Here is a 17,790-nt window from a genome sequence, read left to right as displayed (position 1 = left end):
GCTTTATTAAGAAAATAATGGCTTCCCTTTCTCTGCTGCCTTCAGTAATAAAACACCACAGTGAGCCTGAGAGTGTTAAAAAAAAAAAAAAAAAAGCCAAACATGTTGCCGTGGAGCCAGTTCCAACTCATAGTGACCCTATAGTACAGAGCAGAACTGCCCCATAGGGTTTCTAAGGAGCAGCTGGTGGATTCAAATTGCCAACCTTTGGTTAGCAGACATAGCTCTTAACCACTGTGCCACCAGAGCTCCCCTCAGAGTTCAACAGGAGGTAAAATAAACCTCACCAGAATGATAGCAACAACCCGCTTTGGAAGAATCTTGTCATTATTATTAAATCTCTGACATTTTTTCTTTGTGAGTTTTAACCTAATGTGAAAAATAACCGTCTGATCTCTCCCACCTTCATGTTTAATTTTTCTCCCCTTTGGAGAATATGGGAGATTATTTTCTTATGCTATTTGTATCATAACTCAGGAGAAAAAAAATAATTAAAAATTCCATAGGCTTTAAAGCCAAATAAATCCTGTTAGGGTTCACATCCTTCCATAACTTTTGGAAAGTTTACACATCTCTGACCCTCAGTTTCTTCACCTATAACATGGAGATAGTAATTTCCTTCTTTCAGGGTTACTGAGAGGATTAAATGAGATACTGTCCATAAAGCACCTATCATGGTGTTGGCACATAGTTAAAAAGAAGAAAAAACATTGCTTTTGAGTCGATTCTGACTCATGGCGACCCCATGTGTTACAGAGCACCATTGTTCCATAGGATTTTCTTGGCTATAGTCTTTATATAGAGGCAGATTGTCAGGCCTTTTTTCCATGAGGCCACTGGTTGGGTTCCAATCGCCAATAACGGTTAAGTTCGTAGTTGAGTGCAAGCTGTTTATACTACCCAGCACCTTCAAATAATAGCAGTTCTCTTTCTCTTGAATATTGTTATCTTGATGATTTTAAGAGTAATATCTTACTTTTACATTCGCATAGATGCAGTCTTCTGCCAATACTGAAAATGAGAAGAAATGGCAAGAGATATCAGATGAGATCAAGAAGATATTTAAGGCTGCTGTGAAACTGCTACATGAAAAGGGAAAAATGAAACACAGTCAAGCTAAGAGATACCTGTTCTCAGGTAATTTTCACACATCCTCAGTAGACTAAGGAATGGGTAAATAGTAGATACAGTCATTGCGTTTCTTTTATCTCATTTAATCTCATTTACTGCTTCGCAAAATTTATTTTTTCTAAATGTTTCAGTGCCCTGGAGAGGCACATGTTTCTTCTGTTTTAACTCATAGATAACCTTTATTGATAACTCATTGATAACCTTTACTTCCCCAGAACATGTGATTTTAGAGAAGTCAGAGGAGACTGGATGTAATGGACCCGACTCTACCAGTGTTTCTCTGCTGAGCTGTTCATTCATTCACTAACTCACTCATTCAGCAAACATTTATTGAGTAATTACCATGTGCCAAGTACTAGGGATACAGTAATGAAAAAGAAGGCAAAGTCCCTGCCCTCTTGGAACTTTTTAATGGGGAGAAATAAATAATAAATTAAAAGTTATCAAATAAGTGAACAACATAATTTCACTAGTGATAAGTGCTATGAATAAAATACAGTAATAGGATAATAGTGGCTAACGAAGGGTGTAGGATCCAGATTTAGATGAGATGGGCAATAAGGAGATGATTTTGAGCTGAATAACAAAAAGGAATCAGAGCCTGCGATGCTGAATCGGAAGTAGAGAGTTCAGGCAGATGGATCAACAAGTTCAAGATCCCTGAGAAAGGAATGTGCCTAACAAGTTCTAGGGGCAGGAAGAAGGCAATGGTAGCCAGGCCCCATGGGGGAGAAATGAGGTCCAAGGGGTGGACCAAACACAAAAACCCAAATTCACTGCTGTCGAGTCGATTCCAACTCATAGTAGAACTGCCCCCATAGGGTTTCCAAGGAGCAGCTGGTGGATTCGAACTGCAAACCTTTTGTTTAGCAGCTGCACTCTTAACCAGGGCTCCAAGGGGTAGACACAGGCCATAATAAAGACCTTACATTTTATTCCAGGTGAGATGGGAAACTCCCAGAAGGTTTTAAGCAAGGGAGTGGCAGCATCTAATTTAACTTTTTTAAAACACATCTCCTCAGCTACTGAACAGAGACTGTCTTGTCGGCCTTTCTCAGGAGTGGAAAGGAGGCTTTGTTGTTAGAAGTAGCACTGGAAATTACAGATCTGAAGGATTATGTCAGTCATAGTTTCCAGGGAACAAACACTGCTTCATGAAAGTAATCATATGTAGTTATTTATCTGGAAAGTTGACAGTAAAGCATTATTGAGAAAAAAGCGATAGTGATTGCATTTTCAGATTGGTTTTTTGACTGGTATGGAAAAGCATTTGTGCAAACCTAAAATGTACTTGATAACCATTCTCCCTGGATACATGTATTTTAAGCTCAGAAAAAAATATGTCATTTTGGCAAATTCCTCTTCTGGAAGCTGTCAAAAAAATTAGCTCTTATTTTAGGTCTTCCCAAAAATATAAGCATTTTCAGGAATAAGCACTATGTCTAGAATATACAGGTTAACATATATCTATGTTTCTTTGGAATCAACTCAGTGGCAGTGGGTTTTTATACCGTCAACCAGGCACTCTGTCTAGAGCCTTTTTTTTTCCTGAGCCAACCTTAGATGAGCCCTGTGTTAGTTACCCAGTGCTCCCATAACAGAAATATCACAAGTGGGTGGCTTTAAAGAGCGGAAATTTATTTTCTCACAGTTCTGGAGGCTCAAAGTCCAAATCAGGGTCTCAGCCACGTCAGTTTCTTGTGTGAGCCTCTCTCTTGGTTTCTGGTGTTTGATGGCAATCCTAGGTGATCCTTGGCATTCTCTGGTATTCTTTGGCATCTGTCTTCCCCCGTATGTGTCTCTGTGTCTATTCTGATCTTTTTATAACTCAGAAGTGATTAGGTTTAGGACTCACACTACGTTTGTATGACCTCATTAAAATAACAAAATAAAAGCCCTTATGTAAACAGGGTCAGATCCACAGGTACAGGGGTCAGGATCTCAACATATGTTTTGGGAGGACACAATGGAGTCCATAGGAGGCACTACCAACTTAAGTCTATCAGTACCATTTTTTTTATGTTCCCTTTATGATCAACACTCCTTACTGACACACACTTTCTGTGGATATAATAACACTGTCAGTTAGGTCACAGTTGAGCCGTTTTCTGGGAGTCAAAGGTGACATTGCATATCTCTGATTATCATCCATTATGTATAGATAAAACAGTATGACAACTTCTTTCTCTTCTTGATACTCTCAGAAGGTAACTCCCTGAAACTTTTGTGTGTTCCCTAGCAATTTACATAGATGTCTGGGAAAGAGATAGGCTGAAGGCTGCTTTCTGCAGTAGCACTAAATACAAGATTTCTTGCATCTTCCCTTGTCTACATTATGATACATTCTTACCTTCTATAAAAAGAAGAGTAGACATATGTTGCATAAGCTCTTTTCACTGGCCTCCTTAACCACAATGCTTGATTAAAACCCTTTGTAAAACATACTGATGTGCATGGCACACCTCACTGAATACTGGTGCCTAGAAACTTGTATTTTTTTATTTAATTCACAAATTTCAGTCTATTGTTATCATTATTAAAAAAGTATTATCACAGGAGTTCCACTGAAAAGCACTCAATCATTTTTTTAAATAAAATATAGTTACTTCGTAGAATATGTCTGTGTTCTGCGTTGTGCTTGACACTGGAGTTGGGCTAGCACAGTGACATTTTTTCACTTATGGCCAGACCAGCCCTGTGTATTCAGAGCCCCTCCCCTGCTTCCATCAGATCCCAGCCCAATGGTCAGCTCCTCAGGAAAGCCTTCCCTGACTTTCCCCAGTGGGTTAGAGCCCCTGACTGTTTGCTCTCATTACACCATGTTCTTCCCCTTCACGGGACTAAGAACAATCATAATACACTTATTTGTAACTCTAATGTCTGCCTGTTTGCAGCTGTTTCTTGTCATTTTGAGTTGTGCCACACACATCAGCAAATGAAGGTCCCGAAAGCTTTGCTCTGTCCACATCAAGTTTGACTCTACTTTGAAGAGGCAGCTCTTTCCTAGTCATATTTTGAGTGCCTTCCAACCTGAGGGGCTCATCTTCTAGCACTTACACCAGACAGTGTTCCCCTGCTATCCATAAGGTTTTCACTGGCTTTTTTTTTTTGGAAATAGATTGCCAGGCCTTTAGTCTGTCTTAATGTGGAAGCTCCGCTGAATCCTGTCCACCCTGGGTGACCCTATTGGTATTGGAAATACCAGTGGCATAGCTTGTAGCAACACAGCAGCACACAAGCAGCCACCTAGGGACTAGTCCTGGAGAAGGACATCATGCTTAATGAAGTAGATGGTCAGCGAAAAAAAGAGGGAGACCCTCAACGAGATGGATTGACACAGTGGCTGCAACAATGGGCTCAAACGTAACAGTGATTGTGGGGATGGCGCAGGACCAGGCAGTGTTTCATTCTGTTGTAAATGGGGTTGTTATGAGTTGGAACCGACTCAGTGACACCGAACAACGATGTCTGCCTTCCTGCACTGGACTGCAAGCTCTGTAATGGCTTTTTCTCTCTGTGTTTTCTGTTTTCTCTCACCATTATGTCCTGAGCAGCTAGCAGCCTGCCTGGAACATAGTAGGTGCTCCATAAAGACCAAAAGAAGGGAAGGAGAGAGGGAGGGAGAGAGGGAGGGAGGAAGGAAGGAAGGAAGGGCAGCTGGTTTTAAAAGACTGCTTGCCTTAAAATTCTTTTCCAGTGATTAAACTTTTTTATTTTTTTTCTTTCCTAAACTCATGCACAATTATTTTTTATTACTATCAGTTCAGTTTCAAATGTTCTTATGGAGCATCAAATGATTTATAATGTATTTTCACATGTGTGTAAGCACATGTATTATGCTATAATATGGTTTATTTTACAAGACATAAAGTTATATAATAAGTGACTTTTCCTATACCTGTTCTGTTGGATGTAATAGAATTGAACAGTGATATTGCTAATTCACATTGATCAATAGTCAGAACATGATTATATTTTGTTTTGAAATGTGCTTTTGTATTCCTATTTAAACATACATGTCTGGGGTTCAATACATATCAAAGAAAATGGTGAAGCCACATTGTAAAGGATAGAATGAAAAGGAGCATGTAACTTAGATATGTCAGTCAACCTCCCCACTTTCTTTCCTGTCCCAAACTGGTCCCTGCCCTTTACTCTTAAGACCACTGAAGTGTGAAAGTTGAAGTTAGCATCAGCTTAAAAGAATCAGTTATAAACTTGGCATGCTTTCTTTATTATGCTTATGTTCAATATCTCGCTTCGAATGAGGAGGAAATTAAATAATTTTATTTAAAATCCATTTGTCTAGGTACCAGGCTGCTTAGAGAAAGACAAATAAGTAGGGGATTAATAAATTTTTCTATAGATTACTCTGCTACAAGCTAATCTTCCATTAAGCACTACAAGTTGAATGCTGGCTCATTGCCCCTTTGTTCTAGGCGATAAACGCCTTATCTTATTCTCTTTCAGCCATAGAGGACGAGTTTGACTTCGCTCTAGGAAAACAAACTCCAGCATTCCTGAAGAAATGTGTTTGCTACATTAGAAAGATTGCTAACATTGAGCGTTTTGTGAAAATCCCAGAGATGGGAAAATACACGGATATCACTGGAACAGAACCAAGGATTATTCGAGACCCCGAAGCCCAAGAGAAGTTGATAAAACTCAGGGATGAATTTATTCCTACGATTGTTGCATCATCAAATCTGAGAGTGTATACCTCTGTTACTCATTGTGACATGAAGCTAGGCTATTCCCAAGAAATAGAAAATCATTACATAGAAGGACTTTGTAAACAATTTTATGAGGATATGATTGATATAATTCAGGCCACGGTACAACAAAATTTTGATACTGAAACTGATACACTCTATGATGAAATCCTTCGGCATTCCTCACTGTGTAAAACGTATGCTTCCTTCTATGAGTACAAGTGTGAATCTCTAAACATAGTGCATAAATACATTCTTCCAAGCAAAACTGGGCCCATAAACCCTCTTATTGTATATGGTGGACCATGCACTGGGAAGACTCTTCTGCTAGCCGAAGTAGCAAAGAAGGTAAGATCCTATTTTTCATAAATGTTGGTTTAAAAAAAAAACAAACAGACTTACTCTTGGAAAGATAAATTAATCAAATTCATTTCTATTTCTATACTTAACTACAGTCTGAATTATAATTAGTCCTTTTTGAATGGAAACTTCAGTGTTACTCTTTTGCTTGTGTAACAGTTATATTGAAAGAACAAGACTCATGGGGTATAATTCTAAAGCCACTTTAGTGTTTTCTTTTACTGTTGATTCAAACTTATATTGTGGGGCTAGTTCCTCCTTCCCATTTGGATGAAAACTGGAACAGATCCTACGACTCTTCTCGTCCCTCTCAGACAAAAACAAGCCCGCCAGTCGCTTCTGGTCACTAAAACAGTCTCAGTTTAGTAATTAATCTGTCTAGTCTAAGATAATAATTAAAACTTCAATCTGTATTTCTCTCCCCCGGCTGAGGCCTACTGTGAGCAAGGCATCTATAGTGAGAAATGGAGACAGGGCTACCTTTTCCTTTCTTTCTCCACATAGCACTTCCTTCCCTCCTTCCTTTACCTCAACCACATTTATCACCCCTTTCAGGCTTGCAGTTTATGGGATGCAGGAAAGGTAAGGTAGCAAGAAAGTTCTGAGGCAACCAGTGCAACTGTGAACCGGGCTCCGGTCTTGGTAGATGTTTGAAGCTACCCCCCTTTTCTTTTGTGGACATTTCATGGTTTCCTGGGGGCCATTCCCCCCCGAAACCCCCAGCCCTGTCCTTGCTGAACCTCTCTCACCCACAGTTCCCTAGGCACAGGGGATTGCTTTTTTACCAGATGGTCACTTCCTCAGCTCCTTGACATCCAGCAATTCATTTCCAGTCTTTCTGCTCAGGTTCTCTCCACTGCAAAGTCCTTGGGCAGGGGTTTGGACATCAGTCTTTCTCTTCCCCCAGGTCTTGGTTTTGAGAAATATTGCAAGCCTTTTGTACCAGGCTTTTTGTTTGGGGCATGTTAAGATATTTTTTAAGATAGCTTTTTTTTTTTTAAGTCGTATCCACCGTGTTTCAGGTTATTTTGTTGGTGGGTATGTGTATATGACATGTGTATGGTTCTTTTTAACCCTTTCTGTTTTTTTAGAGTAAACTTTGAAGATAAACTTCTTGAGATATATATATATGTATTTAGCAACTTGTTATAACTGGAATCAAAGGGGAAGACAATCTGTTTTTGCATTGGTTGTATTTGTACATCACAAATAATGACAGCTTTGTTCAAGGAGACAAAAAACGCAAAATAAAACAAAAACTCTTGTCATCTCACTCTTGGCCTGTGGCCCACATCTGGTACATTGGAAAGAGGTATTTTTTTGCCCTGAGATACTCTAGATATAGAGGCCAGTTCCAGTACAGTAGCTTTCTGGTTGCAGAAACAGAGCAGGGAAGGGTGTAATACTCAGAGTGAGAGAGAGAGGACTGCACCCCCTGGTGGACAGATTGACTAGTGCACAATATCTCTCCTGAGTGCCGGTGACCACTGGTGGACAGATGGACCGCAGCGTGTTCTCTGGTGTGTTTGGGACATATCGAAAGTTGAAAACCTAAATCTGGAACTTTCTAATCCTAATTAAACCAGGGAGGGGGGAGGAGCTCTCACAGAGAGGGAGGGAAATGGTAAGCAAAGGCCAAAGGCTCTGCCTACCTAAGAGTTTTTTGCAGACAGTAGTGCAGGCAAAAACACCAAATACTGAGGAGAACTGAGAAGGTTAACACCCTCAAAAATTCCAGTCCCCCAACAAAAATAACAAGACACATAAAGAACAGAGAAACGATGGCGCGTCCAAATGAACATGAGAAAGGGAGTAAAAGTGCATCTAGGGATGACCAAGTAAGGAATAAAATGGAATATAATACACCAATGTTAAACATAATGAAAGTGTTAGGGGAAAACATAGACAGAGATCCCAGTACAATAGCATTCTGTCAATCCTCCATCAGAGCAACTAGCCAGCCTCAGTCCCTCAGCCTTTATATTTCTCAGGTGTCATCAGATGGCTATGTCCAGAGGTGGATTAAACAGTAAGCACAATACACACTGGCTTACAGTAAGCAAGGTACACACGGACTTAATTGTTACTTATTAATCTGTAGTGCAGTTTCACGTGGGTGTCACCACATCTCTGACATGGTGAAAAACAGGTGAAATTGTGTACTGCAGATAAGTAAATCAGCACAATTAAGCCCATGCACACCTTGCTTATTGGGTAGTCTGTCCCTGGTTATGTTCCCCCAGCTCTAGGGACAGCCTGTAAGTGGTCCTTTGAAGTCCCTTCCCCCAGCTAGAAGTGAGTGGTGGCATCCCCTAGCCCTCCCCCTTGAGGGTGAGGTGGTGATACATATGGTCCATAGCACCTAATCTGCAACTATTTTCTTGGCCTCTCCAGTCCCTTTTTTTAGGCCACAGGTGGGTAGTCCACTGAAGGCAGCAGAACTTGCTTACAGAACCTCTGTTGCAAATCCTGCGTGATGGTCTGGAACCTCATTTTGAAATGTAGTATCTGTTGTCTTGGCACCTCAACCTAAACTGGACTACAGTAGCTCCATTTTTAACTTCCTATTTAGTAAGGACCCCTGGTGGCACAGTGGTTAAAAGTGTTCAGATGCTAACCTTAAGGCTGGCAGTTCAAACCCACCAGCTGCTCCACAGGATAAGATGTGGCAGTCTGCTTCTGTAAGGATTTATAGCCTTGGAAACTCTATCGGGCAACTCTACTCTGTCCTTGTAGGGTTGCTCTGAGTTGGAATCAACTCAATGGCAATGGATTTGGTTTGGTTATAGTTGGTTCCACTTAGTATCGAAGTATGATAGTTTTATTATTCTCGTGTAACTTTGGAATCTCTGTATTGTCCTTCCTGTGGTTAGTCTCTTAAAAATAGTGTTCTTTACCCTTGTTAACATTCTCATAATCTGGCATGTGCTACACAATCTAAAGTTGGTCATCTCTAGGACAAAATGAGTACAGTCACAGTGCATCCTCTGTGGGGATTAGGTTCCAAAGTAAGTTCAGAGGCGAAAATCAGGTATGTCAAACTTACCCTTGAAAAGTCCTTAAGAAAGCCAGTTTACCATTTCTTAATACGTCAAGCCCAGCTGGATTTTCTTTTTATGTTGGAACATTACAGCTCTTTGTTTAGCTGAGCACCAGGTAAAGTAACAAGCTTTGGGGCCGTGTTGCCACAAAGTAAATGTGTCTGTTTGTGTGTCTGTGTGTCTGTCTTCAAGCACTAATGTGTTAGTTATGTGTAGCTTCAGACACAAATTATTCCAAGTAAGCAAGATAATAATACTATGAGGTTGTCAATTAGAATCCACCAGCCACTTCTTGGAAACCTACCGGGCAGTTCTGCTGTGTCATATAGGGTCGCTATGAGTTGGAATCCACTCGACAGCAGCGGTGATACTGTGAGAGGCATATGGGAACTAACATCAAATGAGAAAACAGATTCCTGTTCGTATTTCACCATTGCTCCAGGGCTTTTCTCATTGTAGGGGTGTGAAGGATAGAGGTGGCTGGAGGGGGCAAATATTGTCAAATTTGACTAAATTAAATGTGCATGTGTTGCAACTGCGTGTGCTCTAGTCCAGGAGGTAAAGAATTATGAGGAAATGTGCTGGTGTGCTGTGTATAGATAAGCAATCCCAGCTGTGGCAGAGAGTGCTGACTGAATCCAGAGTTGATCAACTTGAGAAATGGCCTTCTGAGCTCTTGCTGTTCTGGATATTTTTGTCCAGCCACCTAAGTCTGTCTATTTACAGTCCAGGATTCTGGTCCCCCATGAAGCCTCCCCTATTTCTTGATCTCCTTCCTGCACTCCACTCTCCTCTCTCCTGGGGAACATCTGGGCTCTCCCTCTCCCCCAGCAAACCTGTGCTCTTCTTCGACCTCATGTCCTGTGTGAGGATGCAGACAGACATCTAATGTTAATCTTGCACTATCTCCTGCATTACCCAACATTCCCACGGACATGAGCTCCTGACTGTAGGGCCATAATCAATGTAGAAACCATCAAATTGATAGGAAACAAAAGACAGCTGTAGGAAGACAATATTATCTTCCTTGAAATCAGCATCAAAGTTTGGAGCTAAACCAAAAAAATGTTTTTTTAATTTTTCTTAATATCTCATTATAAAGCTGACATCCAGCAATCTTTCCTAAACTTATTCATACTTTATCCTGATCAATCTCTTGAGGAACCATGTTTCATAAAATTACTTTTTAATGTGTAAAATAATACATCACTTTCTAGGGAGTATCCTTGGTGAATTCCGAAGATTACTGAAAGTCTTCATCCCCCTAAGAGGACTCTTTGGAGTGTTTTGTACTTGATTATTTCCTTTCTCATCCTTGCCTTTCCAGACGGAAAAGTACTAAACAGCCACCTCATGTATTTTATCTCTTTAACTCCACTAGTTTAAGAAGAAAAAAGGAAGAGCGCTAGAATGGAAGGCAGGTATGACTTCTACTCCAGCTCAATCTCTTCATAACTATTTAACTCCAAGCAAGCCATTTATCCAGCCTGGGCTTTGGTTTCATCTTCTGTTAAATGATATTATAATCCCATCTGTCCTTCAGAGAGGAAATGTGAGGACAGATAAATGAATAATTTCTCTTATAAGGATCAGCACAAAGCTGGTTCCTGTGAGGCAGAGGTCAAAGATGTCCCAAATGTCCAACTTTTCCAGGCTGCTGTACCACTCCATCATCTCTGACATCAACTGCTCCCTCTTCGTTCAGCACTCTCGCTCCCATCTTTGGGTTCCGTAATTTGTTGCAACTTCACACAGAACTCACGAACTGTATAAAGGAAATGGCTCACATAGTCGTGGAGGCTGGCAAGTCCCAAATTTGTGGGTTAGGCGTAGGCTTCTCCCTGGCCCTCAGTCTCTGCCCACAGGCGCTCAGCTTTCTCAGTGGGCTGGGAAGCTCACTGCACCGTCTCCTGAGGGTCTTTTCCTGCCGGTCTCTCCTTCCTTGGTGGTAGTGGGCTCTTTTCTTTCCTGCCTCTGGGGTGGCTCATTTCAAGGCCAGCAGGATGGCAAAACTGACCAATCCCTTTGGTGGGCCACAATTACCCTATCACACAGTCCCACCCAATCAATTGGGTGGGAATTACAAGACCATGGCTAGAAAGGCCACATACAAAGGTAATCAATTGCACCACAACAGATGACTGCATATTTATATAGCAAACTGTCTGTTACAAAGCTTAACATTTAACAAAACTTTTTTAACCAGCATTACGTAGATTTTTATTACAATGCTAAATAATCATGAAAATGATTAACCGTATAGCGCCACAGTATAGCAAACTATCTTCTGAATCATAAGAGATTATATTCAGTATAATTTTAGTACTGAGTACTTTTTTATTGCATTCTAACTAATTGGACAGTTGGTTAACTATACATGATATCATTTGATCTCAATGAAAATATTTGACTCAATGTAATGTGTAAATCATTACTTAACCTATTCACTCATTAAACAAATACTAAGCACCTATTATGTGCCAACAACTGTTCCAGGAAATGGGGATTCAATGATAAATACTGACTGTACTAGGTACTCAGATTGACTGTTTATGAAACACTTTATAATTTTTAGGATATAAGCTAAACATTGCCTTATGATTGAATAATAGTGTCATCACCATTTTATTACCCTTATTAAGGGTGATCCTGAGGGTCTCACCCATGGATTTTAGTGCATGAGCTTTGTGACAGCTCTTTTGCCTTCTCCAAAGGTTTTGCCAGTCCCTAGTTCTAGGCTTCTTTTTGCATGGCAGTGGTTACCAAAAGTCTGACCTCTGGAGAGAGGAAACGTTGTTGGATATGACTATGTAAATATATATTACCATTCTAAATGCCACTTTTATGTTTTAGGCTTTTGGCTGGCTACATGAAGACATGGGACCGGAATCTGACCCAGTCATAGTTATGAGATTTCTAGGAACCACAGACATGAGTACTGACCTTAGGACTCTCCTTCTAAGTATTTGCGAGCAGTTGGCAATTAACTACCGATGTCTGGTTCAAAGCTACCCCAAAAAGATCCATGACCTCCGTGACTTATTTATAAACCTTTTGAACGAGTCTTCACTGCAGAGACCTCTGGTAATAATATTCGATGCCCTCGAGCAGCTCTCAGAGAGCGACGACGCCAGGAAGCTTTGGTGGCTCCCTGCTCACCTGCCTCGCTTTGTACGGATCGTCCTCTCCACACTGCCCAATAAACATGGGATCCTGCAGAAACTAAGGTGCCTTATCTATGAAGAAGACAACTACATCGAGCTGATTCCACGGGATAAGAAAATGTGCAGCCAGGTGCTCAAACACCAGCTGCTGCGGGTCAAAAGGAAGGTCACATCAGGCCAGCAAATTTACGTGAACAATGCATTCTCCAAGTGCACACTACCGATGTTTGTGAACCTGACCTTCAGGGAGGTGAGACACTGGAGATCTCACAAAGATGTCGATGAATCTTCCCTCTGTGTTACCGTTCATGAAAGTATAGAGCAGTTATTCTGGTCCTTGGAGAAGAGGTGTGGTCAGAAGCTGGTCTCCAGGGCTCTGGGTTATATCACTATGGCCAAAGTGGGTTTGAGTGAAATGGAACTGGAGGATGTTTTAGCCCTAGACAATACTGTTATGAATGAGCTCAATGAAAATGCCAGGCCCAGTAACCCCCTGAGAGTACCTTACTTGTACATTGCGAGGCTCAAGGAAGGCCTCAGTGGATACTTAATAGAGAGACACGTGAAGAACGTCACGCTCCTGGTCTGGGCCAACAGACACCTGCAGCTCATTGCACAGAAGCTATATCTGCAGGATGACAGTAACCTGCATGAAATGCACACCATCATGGCAGATTATTTTCTGGGAGCCTGGTCAGGGGGCAGGAGGAAAGCTTTCTGCCTCGAAGACTCCTACTTGAATGGCTGCCTTGATTTCGAGAGCAGAAGCCTGCTTGAGGAAGAAAAGCACTTCATGGAACAGGCTTCCTTTGACAGGCAGGCCCCGGACCAGCCCTGGGTTTTCCAGTGTAATCCACTAGAGCCTGATATCTTTTTTGTCAATCACCGGAAAATGTCTGAGCTTTTATACCACCTGACTAGGTGTGGAAAAACCGATGACCTGCTTTATGGCATCATCATGAACTTCAGCTGGCTTTATACCATGATCAAAATTGGCCAGTTTGACAAAGTACTTTTAGACATCGAGCTGGCTTACAACCATTCACAAGAGAAGGAGCTGAAGTTCCTGGCCAGCACCCTCCGCAGCATCAAAAACAAGGTCATTGCTTTTCCTGGCTCCCTCTCAGCAGAGCTTCAGCAGAGGCTACTGCCTGTTATAAGTTCCCTGCCCAAACTTCGACACCTTCTTTTAGAGTGTGACAAAGACGGGCCCAAATATTGCTCCATAGTGCCATTACATTCATCCATGGATGTGACGTATAGCCCAGAGCGTCTGCCCTTGTCATCTAGTCACCTGCATGTCACAGAGATTTTGCCTACCTGTAACCCCAGTACCGTCCTCACAGCTTTAGAAAATGGTTCCATCAGCACTTGGGATGTAGAAACTCGCCAGCTCCTCAGGCAAATCACCACAGCCCAGTCTGTCATCCTGGGCATGAAACTCACCAGTGATGAGAAGTACCTTGTAGTGGCTACAACAAACAACACCTTGTTGATTTATGACAACTTAAATTCTTGTCTCCTGTCTGAAGTGGAAATTAAAGGAACCAAGCATGGAAGTGCCTCTACCTACATCAATGGGTTTACACTGTCCGTCAACCATGCCCTTGCATGGCTAGAGGCCAGCAAAGATGTCACTGTCATTGATCTGCTCTACGGATGGCCCCTTCACCAGTTCCACTGCTGGTACGAAGTGACCTGTGTCCAGTGCTCTCTGGACGGTATGTATGCTTTCTGTGGACAGTACCTGAACACTACCACCATATTTCACTTAGGGAGTGGAGAAAAGATATGTACGGTGACATCTGAATTCTCAGGTGGATTTGTGAAGTTTCTCCTGATCTTGGACACAGCTCAAGAAATGGTAATGATAGATAGTGAGGGGAGTCTTTCTGTTTGGAATACTGAGGACATTTCAAACCCCCAACTGACTGATGACTTTGACTGCCGAAGAGAAGACAGCGAGGTGGTTGGCATTGAACTTTCAGAGGACCAAAATGCAATTCTGATCTGTAAAGCCCTTAGCATTGAACTCTTAGATACTGGCATATGGAAGGTTGCTGAAAAGTTCAGAGCCAAGCACAACGAGCGCTTTATATCTGCCGTGCTGTCCAAAAATGGAGACTGTATCATTGCAACCATGGAAAATACCTCAGCCGTGTTTTTTTGGAGGCGGGACACGGGACAGTGTATGGCAAGCTTACAGGAAATCTCAGGTACCATAGTTAAGTTGGTTAAATCTAGTCACCACAATATGCTGCTGTCTTTATCAACCAGTGGCATTCTTTCCATCTGGGATATAGACATAATCACTGCTATGTCCAACATAGATAAGACTGGAAAACCCATCCAAAGTCTGGTGTTACCTGCTAGAGGGGAAATAATTTACTCCCTCGATGGCTCTGACCGTGTTCATAAGTGGAACTTCAGCAACGGATTCATCGAAGCCGTATTTAAGCATGAAGGAATAGTTGAACACTGTGTGTTGACATCTTCTGGAGACATCATGGTGACATCAGATGACAAAAGCAGCCAGTATGTCTGGCACACCAGCAGCGGTGAAAACCTCTTCCGAATTAATGGACAGAGAATATCTCAGCTGCTGATTACACACAATGACCAGTTTGTGGTCTCACTGTGCGAGGAAAATGCCTCAAGGGTTTGGAGATTGGCCACGGGCCACAGGGTCTGCAACATTTTGACCACTTTGCAGAATGCCTTTATAACCTCCGCAAATACCTTTGTGGTGGGGATGACCAAAAGCAAAGTGCTGGCGGTCAGTCTTTGGACAGGAAGTATCACCAAGAAATTTTGCTGTGAAGATGGGATCACCATTGTGAATTTTAAATTGATCCCCGACTGTCCTGATTTCATAGTGTTTATTACATCAGCCGAGACTGTGAACGTCTGGAGTCTGACAGATGAAGTTATCTGTCGACGCGTGCAACTTCCCAACAACTTCTTGAAAAATCTAGAGGATTTTGAAATTTCTCCCAATGGAAAGCTAGGCATTATATCCAGAGGAGATGAAAATATCAATGTGCTTGATTTACACAGTGGTAAATTACGAGTCGTTCACGCCTCTGGGATTATCTGGCGGCAGAGGTTGTCTCGAGACGGCCGCTACCTGGTATACATTTGTTTCCGAAATGGGGAGGAGGAGGATGAAAATGGCGCAATATCCAGTTTAATTGTAATGAGGTTGGCTGATGGCAAAAATATCGGTGCTTGTTCGCTTTACAAAACACCGACTTTTCTTGCACTCTCCCAGAGGCACCTGAACATCATCGTGGGCTTTGACGATGGGAGTATTGGGATATACACAGTGGTGGACCGCGTAGATGCCGCTCTGAAAATTAAAATTGCCACTTCTAATAGCAGACAAATTTTCAACAATGCAACACAGACATCCAGGCCAAAGTGTAACAGTTACTGTTTTAAAGTATCTGTGGATTGCTTATGGAGAGAGTCTACCGAGGTCTTTGCAAGAGACAGTCCTATCACAGTGAGTGACTCCACAGATTCCAATGAAGCAACGCCTTCCAAGAAACGCAATTCTTGTTATGACCGCGTGAGCTCTGCCCTAGAATCCAGGGGCCACAGCTTTGCCCCTGATAACTGACGAAATGTTTGTACTGGTCAACAGTACATGTACAGAAGAAAAAATATATATATGTCTTCTGTATCCCAAATGATAAACTACTCATTTCTGATTAGACAGGAAAGATGATGGATTTCCAGTGTTTATTAGCATCCTCATGAACTGTACGGTAATGTGAAATTGGTTTTGGTTTTAGTCTTTTTTGTCAGTTTAGCCAGAAATGAAGTTTTGACAGAGAATTTGTAGAAAATGTATTTAAATGGCTACTTTACCTGAAAGTTACAGGGTAGCTTTAAAATTAGCTGTGTGGTAGGAAGTAACATAGTTCATTGCATTGGTTCAGATGAGAAGGGCCAGAGTTACATACAGGCAATTTGGATTGGAATTAGGTCTACAAAAATAGGTTGACATCATGAAGACAAAGAAGTGTTTGACTTCAGTTGTGTGGACATAAGTAAACACAGCCTTAATCTCTCCTTACATTTTACAATCCTGACAACTGTGTAAACCCAGTCTGCGGATGGAAGGTATAAAGGTGCAAAATAATGTAACAAAAATGCCCAGATGTATTCTCCATTTCCCAAGTGAAACAGTGTGAAATGTGAGGCTACGAACTGGACTAGGACAAGAACTAATCACAATTATCATAGGGCTACTGAACCTGGAGAGTCAGTCTTCTTTAAAAGTTGCAACAGCTGCATGCAAGGGTTTCTACATAATGGAATATGTGATTTTTAAACTATTTCTTTTCTGGGTTGCAAAAGAACGTGTTTAATAAGAAACTACCATCTTTTCATGTCTCTTGGAATGCATATTTGTGCTGGGTGTAAAAAGAATTACCGAAAGGGCATTACAAGTTTGTTCAAAACTCCTGTTCACATCTGTCATTGTACTACCAAAAGTTTGTACTATTTAGTCAGTTGTATGGAAGCGTAAATTATTTCCTAAATCCCAACAGTAAATCTTAATAGAAGAAAAGCTTTCTCAACACACCATGTATGAAATACTGATGACATTTGCCTTACTCTCATTCCTCCTGTCTTCTGTGTAAAACTCAGATAGATGACCAAATACTCTGGGACAAACTGAATATGCCTGTCTTTGTGCTAAAATATTCCATAAATCTTAAGGGTGTCCAAAGGTTCTTTATCGTCCCTGTTTGTAATCACTTTCTTACTCCTACACACTGTATGTATGCTCCTTTATCTGTTATACTTCCCGCTTGAGGACTGTTCTGAGCCTTTTGTAAGTGTCATCCGTTTCAAAGCAGAAGCTGTGAAATGGTAGTAAATATTTTTTAAAAACTACTTCACCTTAAAAATATATATATATTACATCCCACAAGGTGAAAGTGATTTCCTCCCTTCCATATCCTCCACATGGCATATCCTTGGAAAACTTTTCCGAGGTATCAGTAGCAGTGGTTTGGTTTGGTTTTATTTAAAAGCAGCAGCAGGGGGAGGAATAACGAACAAGAAACTGACTTGCTTTCAGTCCAGCTCTGCCATGAACTCATCACCAAACAGATCTCTCACCTCCCCAGTGTATTGTTTCTGTAAACTGCAGAAACAAAGGAAGTGACAACTTCATCTCAAGCCCTCATATGGGAATTGGGGAGCTACCTGAGGGAAAATACAGCAACATCTTGATTGTTGATGCTAATGGGAGAAACAGATCCAATCCAGTAGAGAATCCAAGTCATTTGCATTTCACTTTGCAAAGCAGTTTGGCACATAAGCATTCAAAGGTATGACTCAGATGTAAACACCCCACTCCATGGT

General features: G+C 41.4%; 1 protein-coding gene across 1 annotated transcript in view; it reads left to right on the top strand.

The window, feature by feature from the left end:
- NWD2 (NACHT and WD repeat domain containing 2) overlaps window positions 1–16,030 on the top strand; it is a gene marked incomplete at its 5' end in the record, with an annotated part of 22,833 nt that extends 6,803 nt beyond the window's left edge. Inside the window, 3 exons of the mRNA XM_012557928.1 lie at window positions 993–1,137; window positions 5,602–6,191; window positions 12,098–16,030. Of these exons, the coding sequence (XP_012413382.1) occupies window positions 993–1,137; window positions 5,602–6,191; window positions 12,098–16,030 (4,668 nt within the window). The remainder of the gene's footprint in view (window positions 1–992; window positions 1,138–5,601; window positions 6,192–12,097) is intronic.
- Between the last annotated feature and the right edge of the window lie 1,760 nt (window positions 16,031–17,790).

Source organism: Trichechus manatus, unplaced genomic scaffold, assembly GCF_000243295.1.
Source record: "Trichechus manatus latirostris isolate Lorelei unplaced genomic scaffold, TriManLat1.0 scaffold00126, whole genome shotgun sequence".
Classification (NCBI taxonomy): domain Eukaryota; kingdom Metazoa; phylum Chordata; class Mammalia; order Sirenia; family Trichechidae; genus Trichechus; species Trichechus manatus.
Note: the sequence above shows the minus strand (reverse complement) of the source record. Positions and strands in the feature narration are given on the sequence as shown.